The sequence below is a fragment of the Elaeis guineensis genome, chromosome 6, assembly GCF_000442705.2.
Source record: "Elaeis guineensis isolate ETL-2024a chromosome 6, EG11, whole genome shotgun sequence".
NCBI lineage: Eukaryota > Viridiplantae > Streptophyta > Magnoliopsida > Arecales > Arecaceae > Elaeis > Elaeis guineensis.
This window is the reverse complement of record NC_025998.2, coordinates 12,463,358-12,470,201: the sequence shown is the minus strand read 5'-3', so window position 1 is coordinate 12,470,201 and position 6,844 is coordinate 12,463,358. Positions and strand designations below refer to the sequence as shown.

The 6,844-nt window shown below is 38.9% G+C and overlaps 1 protein-coding gene across 1 annotated transcript; it reads right to left on the bottom strand.

The window, feature by feature from the left end:
* Positions 1–203: 203 nt before the first annotated feature.
* On the bottom strand, positions 204–6,426 carry LOC105047207 (cytochrome P450 CYP72A616-like). The gene is made up of 5 exons (XM_073259198.1): positions 6,039–6,426; positions 2,500–2,720; positions 2,114–2,358; positions 1,233–1,620; positions 204–737 (listed from the first exon to the last, which is right to left on the bottom strand). The coding sequence occupies exons 1-5, from the start codon at positions 6,418–6,420 to the stop codon at positions 312–314; spliced, it is 1,662 nt and encodes a 553-aa protein (XP_073115299.1). The 5' UTR covers positions 6,421–6,426; the 3' UTR covers positions 204–311.
* Between the last annotated feature and the right edge of the window lie 418 nt (positions 6,427–6,844).

The window sequence follows — 6,844 nt, the reverse complement described above, 5'->3', positions numbered from 1 at the left end:
GAAACAAAATTAGACACATTCTGACAATATTTCCTTAAGAAAATGAAAGAGCACAAAAAAAACACTGGAGGACAAAGCTCCAGTTATAGCTCTGCTCCATAACGTAGTGCCAGGATCTTTATTTCTAGCTACAAACAATAGAACCAAGATCAGGACTTGTGATTTGCCTAAAGAGATAATGGAAGAAACTGTCTCCAACAAAAGAAAAAGAAAAGAAAATATATTTATGTTCTCTGCTTACAGAAGGATCATTACAGAAGGATCATCACATGTTGCGGTAGTCATGTGTTATTAATGATGAAATGAGGATATCAGACTCTGCGTAGCCTAATTTGAGCACCATGCTGGGGTTGAAGAGTTAAAACAGTGTATGGAGCATGGACATAGGATGGTGAAAGCTCAAATGAGAAATGCTGAAGAATCATGCTTAATCCCATCTTAGCTTCCAGCAATGCAAAACTCTGTCCGATACAAGTCCGAGGACCCCAACCAAATGGAAAAAATGCTAGCTGATCTTTCGATGCCTTTGAAATCCCTTCTGCAAATCTCTCTGGATTGAACTCACTAGCATCTTTGCCCCAGAATTCTGGATCATGGTGAATGAAGATCACAGGCAGTAAGAGTAGCACACCTGCAGGGCAAGTGATATCTCCAACTTTCATTGTTTTGTATGTCCGGCGATTGAGTTGAATTGCAGGTGGGTATAACCTGAGAACCTCGTAAAGAATCATAGTGACCTGCCACATGAATTTAATCATGAAGGAAACACTTCACCTTGATGCTAGATTTCGTATGAGAAGCTCTGCTGGATAGATCATAGCACCCAGAAGAGGATGTTTTTTCTAAGTAGCACAAAGCAGTACAGAAATCATCATGTAAAAATGTGGGAGAAAATGAGAACCATTTAATGCATGGCTTCCATTTGAGTTTCCAAAATACAATTTATATTGTCTTCTTATCATTGATTTAAAAGAAACAATTCTGAATCTAAAACTGTTTCCATAGCATAGTATAGAGACAAGCAGCCTCATTCCCGACAAAAAGTTATCTATCGGTATCAAACAAAATGCAATATGCCTTTAACAAATGATTATATTTTATTTAGAGTTACTATGCTAAGAGCAATACTATTCATACAAAACTGTAGATCCAATGTCTCAAGTCGTAGGGTTTTTTTTGACATTTCAAATCAATTAAATAGACAACAAAGGGAATGTAACAAATATACTCACAATCTTTAGACGGTTCAAGCCATCATAATCTGGTCTGTTTTTCCCAAAGAGTTCTAAAACCTCTTCTCTTGCACGAACCTGCCAGCTTGGATGCATACTCAAGACAACCATTGTCCATGTGAGTAACACAGATGTAGTCTCCTGCCCTGCAAAGTAGAAAAGTTTACACTCTCCAATCACCTCTTCGGTGGTCATCCTAGTGTTCTTGGAGTTCCCGTGTTCTTGGAAGTGTTTCAAATTAGATTCTATCATCAAACCCAATAAGTCACCATTACTAGCTTCACCCAAGTTTATAGCCTTCTCTCTCTTCTCAATTATGCCTCTTAGGAGTGCTCGAACCTCTCTATCAATTTTTTTTCTTCTGTTGTTGATTGGGGTAGGCAGAAACCTGTATAAGATGCAGTAGTTGTGGACCACATGAATAAAAGTGTTTAAACATCATCTTACACATAATTATGTGATATGATTTCTTTAAAATTAAGAAAATATTATGAAATGTAACTTTGTATAGAGATCATTGCAACTAGTGTTATAAGTACCATACTGCCATGTAATACAGAACATAACATACCAACCTGATAGGGTATTAGTACCACTATGAGGCTTGGCACACAATCCCCACCCCCTCCGCATTCCCATACATGATACTACTTAACTGCTGATTCTAACAGTGTACCATGTATTGGTATGGGGGCACTCTATATCAATAATCATCGATATAAGGCCTGGTATCGAGACTTGAAATTTTGGTTGCAAGAGCAAGAGATTCTCCAGAATCATTAGAAACTAACACTGTGTTTGCTCTTGTAATCCAAACAAAAAGATTCAATAGCCATTTTCCTTCTAACTAAACAAAATCAACGGGCTCGAAAACTATGCACCTGTAGCCTGGAATATACACAGTCTGAACAGCCGGAATAAGAAGCTCAGCTTGCTCTGCTTGAAGTTGGAAAATCCGTCTACCTTCCTCATAGCTGCTACCGAATGCTGTTCGGGAGATCACATCTCCTGTAAAATTCTGGAGCTCAGGCCAAACATCTAATTCAAAATATCCCAAAGAGCCAATCGATTTCTCCCATCTGTTAACCAATTCACCACAACAAGCAGAGAATGCCGGCAACATGCGCTATAAATCAACAAAGAGAAAATGAATCATTGATAGAGAAACTACATGAACAAAAGAAAGGGATATAACCTCATAACATCTGAGATAGAATTCATATGTACTGAAATGATTTTTTGAGTTTGAATAATGACCATGAATTACCTTCAACTTCTCCAGATTGAAAGCAGGATTTAGAATCCTCCTATGTTTGGCCCATTGTTCACCTTCATAATTTGCAAGTCCTGTAGCTAACAACCGTCCAAGAGGGTTTATCTGTGGTTTTGCGAAGTGGCCAAACTTGTTGGACAGTACTTCCCTTACCCACTCTGGATTCATAATAGTTACTCTAGGCACAGGTCCAAACCAAGTAATAGAAAGTTTACCTACATTTCACGACACAAGTGCATTCAAGTCATTATGAAGTGGCATGACTAGTTCAGATTTTGCTATGCTCTCTTTAGAAGAAACTGCTGGAAGTAAGCCCATCAATAGAAATTGAATTAATCACTACTTACAAATTAGTCACATTTTCTTAAACAATTTCAAGTGAGAATTTTGAAGAAATCAAAAACTATGTATGGTTTTATATTTCTTCCTCATGGGTTCAACGTATATAAACATAAATATCATGATGCCCAAAGAAATAATTTGAGATGATCGATGTCAACTATGCTGACATCTGTTGTTAACAAAAATTTTGAGAGCTGTATTCGTCAAATGGATATGAATAGGTATATACTGACTGTTCGAGAAATAAAATGCTATCGTAATAAATGCCACCAAAACAGCTCTAAAGATTAAAGTCAAACCTTGTTTCCTATGTGTAACACTCGGCCCATTTTGAGCCCTGGACCAAGCCCAAAAGCCCAAAGCCCATAAAAAAAAAAAAAAAAAAGGAAAGAAACAGAGGAGAAGACTCTCAAAGGGAGTCTTCTTCCTCCATTCACCGGCTCCCAATCGGAGTCGGAAAAGAGCCCCCTCCAGCTCTATTTAAGGAGGAGATCCCTCCTCTCTCCCTTCCACCAAAGATCCGAGATCCAGTCGGTGGCAATCACCGAAAAATCACCATGGAGACCCGATCTGTGCCCGTCTAATTTCTCATCGAAAAGCCTCACCGGCGTCGAAGGTGAGCCTCCTCCTCCTTCCTCTCTTCTCCCCTTTCCTTCCCGTGCTGGTGTGCACACTCGCCGGCGACCGGAGTCGCCGGATTTTGTTGCAGAAGAAACCTCTATTTTGTCCGTTTTTCTTCGATTTTCCGACGTCGGTGGTCACCGCCGACCACCGGTTTGGTCCCTCCGAGCTGTGGGATCGTCGGCCTTTGTTACCGGCCACCGCCATGCCGGCTGCGGCCTTTGGTCGGCCGAGCAAAGGAGGAGATTTGAGTTCTCCTGTTTCGGCCCAAGGGAGGCTGCGGGAAGAAAAGGAAAAAGAAAGAAGAAGAAAAAAAAAGAGAAAAAAAAAGAAAAAGAAAAAGAAAAGGAAAAAGAGAAAAAGAAAAAAAAAAATAAAACAAAACAAAACAAAAATAGAAAAAAAAGAAGAAGAAAAGAGAGAATTTTTCTCTCTCCTCTCCCTCCTTTCTCTCTCTTTCCTCTCTCCTGTCTCTACCTTCTTTCTCTATTTTCTCTCTCTAGATTCTCTCCCTATTTTCTCTCTCTAGATATTTCTCTCTCTTTATGGATTTTATCTCTCTAGTGTCTTTCTCTCTTTGATTTCATCACGGATCTTAGGATAAACTTGAGATGAAAAAAAGATAATCTGAGATTGCTCCGAAATTCATGCAGTAGATTAGATCTCGATCCGATCTTTATTCGAAATTGATAACATCAATCATGGTTAATCCATATTGAGTTGCCCTGATATGATCTTTGATGATCTCGATCATGATTGCCTCGTCTAAAAGATACAAAAATTTTCTCTCTCTATTTTCTCTCTCCACTTTCTTTCTCTACTTTCTCTCTCTAAAATTTTCTCTCTCTTCATGGATTTTCTCTCTCTAAGAGTCTTATGGATCAGTGGAGGATCCAGATACTTAGTTAAATCTTAATTTTGATTAATTCTAAGAGAGGTCTTCGATTTGTGTTATTAGGATCGATTATCGATAATTTCTCTATATGTGATTTTTATATTGATCAGGGTCATGAAGATATGATTGTCTGCATATGATATCGAGTGGAATATTTTGTTAAAAAATTCAGTAAGAATCCCTGTACATGATCATCATTATATATATATATGCTATTTTACTGTTAGTCTTGCATTATTGGTTTTGCATCGTCGGATTTGAGATCGATGAATTTATTATATCTGAGATATTGTTATTTGATTTTGAGCATGAGTATGTTATGTCAATATATATATATATTAGAGATTGATGGCATGATTATATGGATATGACATATCTGAATTGATCACAATGCAAGACAGAATTGATTTGATGAAATCAACACATAATGATTAAATGAAAAGAAAGAAATATATGGTATGGACTAGCCTTGTCATGTGGAACAGCCGGTCAGGAGCTTATGCCTGGGACAGTCCGCCAGGAGCTTATGCCTGGGACAGCCCCCACTGGCTTACAGGTGGATCAGCCTGCCAGGAGCTCATGCCTGGGATAGCCCGTTAGGAGCTTATGCCTGAGACAACCTCTCACGGACTTTCGTACGTGGGACAGCCGGCCAGGAGCTCATCTTGGGACAACCTTGAAAGGCTTTTTAAGTGGATGCGATCCGGATGATGACTGAGGTATAGACTTGGATAGTTCAGAGCCAGAAAGAAATATTAAAAATCATGTGATTATGCAAAGAGAAATGAAAGATAAGACATGAAATAATTGTTAAATAAAAGTGTTTCACCTGTTAACATATGATGATGCATCTATTTTAACAAGACAGAAAATTTATGGATATTTGTATTATTCTGGACATTGAACATCGAATTTTATATTTTATTATTTATCTTTATTTTTAGATTATATTATTATATCAGTGTGATATGAGAATTCTTACTGGACTGTAAAGCTCACACCTCTTCATCTTTCTTTTTCTTCTCAGAGTTACAGGATGCTTATGATTGGCTATGGCTTAGATTTACGGGTGAGCAGAAGGATAAATAGAGTGTCATAGTATCTGATCAGAGAATTGAAAAAATTTAAATTGTAATTATGCAAGATTTTACGAATTATTGTTGAAATAAATTATTATGGATGTTAAGGTTGTAACGATTTAATTTGGCCTTGCATATTCTTTAGGGCTTGCTCTAAGGAGTGTGCAGCCATCACGTATCTGATCCGAGTATTGGGTTCGGGGTGTGACACTATGCTTCACTAATTTAAGTATTGACTTAGAGAACAACTGAAAAAGAAGGAATTCTAAGACTGCAATTTCCAATTCTTTTTGTCAATTACAGAAAGGGAGGAATCTCCACCCGGTTTATTAAGATAATGAATAAGAGACCAATAATGATAGCTAATATCACCCAATACAAGGAAGGTTCATCATCTACAAACTCAGTTGGAAGTTGCTGGGATATATTAAAGTAGTGTACTTTTCACTAATTGCCACATGAACTAAATGCTATTAAGCAAAGAGCTGAAGCATTTGCTCCATTTCATGCCACACAAAACTGATATAGAAGCTAGAACTGAACAAAAAAGGGGCTTCCAACCACCCGGGGAAAAAAAAAAACCCATTAATTATTACCGTTTTCCTTGATAGCGCGATGGAAGAAGGGAGTGACACGAGGGACGATGTCGTGAGAGAAAGGCATGGGTTGGGACCAGGCCTCCTTGTTGAGCCGGGCGGTCTCCTTGAGGTCGCCGTGGATGAAGCGATACCGGGTGCCCCTCAACCCTTGGCCTCGGAGCGCTCTTTCCAGCCTCCTTGGCGTCCACCAAAGCCATTCCAACCCTTTCCAAGCCTGCAGCAATAACAACAGACCCACAACTCCCCATAGTATCCTCCCTAAAGTCTCAGCCGATCCCCACCACATGGTGCCCTTCACGAACGACGAGAGAGAGAGAGAAAGAGAGAAGGAGGTGAAGAGACAAGGGAGCAATACCAAATGCAAGGAGGCCAACCTCATGGCGAGTCGTGTTTCCCTTCCCTTTGAAAAAATATCGAATAATTTCACTAAAATGCGTACAAGAAAACCACGTCAGAATGGCTTGCATCTAACTGGAGCGATGGATGTCCACGCCAACCGATAACCAGAAACTTCTAGCATAATATTATTCACAAAAATATTTTTTTTTTGGAAAAAAAAACATCATACGATTGCTTTCTTTCCACAGCCTGCTTGAGTTGAATTTTAGCACATAAAATGTAGCACATGCCATGCCTGTCTGCATCCATTTGGATAAAATATTATTTCATGCAGAAGACTTGGAGATTAAGTTCTACAAATATTATTTCATGCAGAAGACTTGGAGATTAAGTTCTACAAGTCTGCTCGAGCCTGTCCCCTTCCATCAGTTTTCAATCTAGAGGGAGGCAGGTCACGGATGACG

What these genes read in the sequence shown, in the direction of transcription:
- LOC105047207 (XM_073259198.1), bottom strand. Translation starts at nt 6,420, where the DNA reads ATGAGGTTGGCCTCCTTGCATTTGGTATTGCTCCCTTGTCTCTTCACC. An exon ending in GTGTATATTCCAGGCTACAG is followed by an intron (nt 1,621 to 2,113) that starts GTGCATAGTTTT and finishes CATCTTATACAG; the next exon opens with GTTTCTGCCTACCCCAATCA. An exon ending in GCTTGAACCGTCTAAAGATT is followed by an intron (nt 738 to 1,232) that starts GTGAGTATATTT and finishes TTCATGTGGCAG; the next exon opens with GTCACTATGATTCTTTACGA.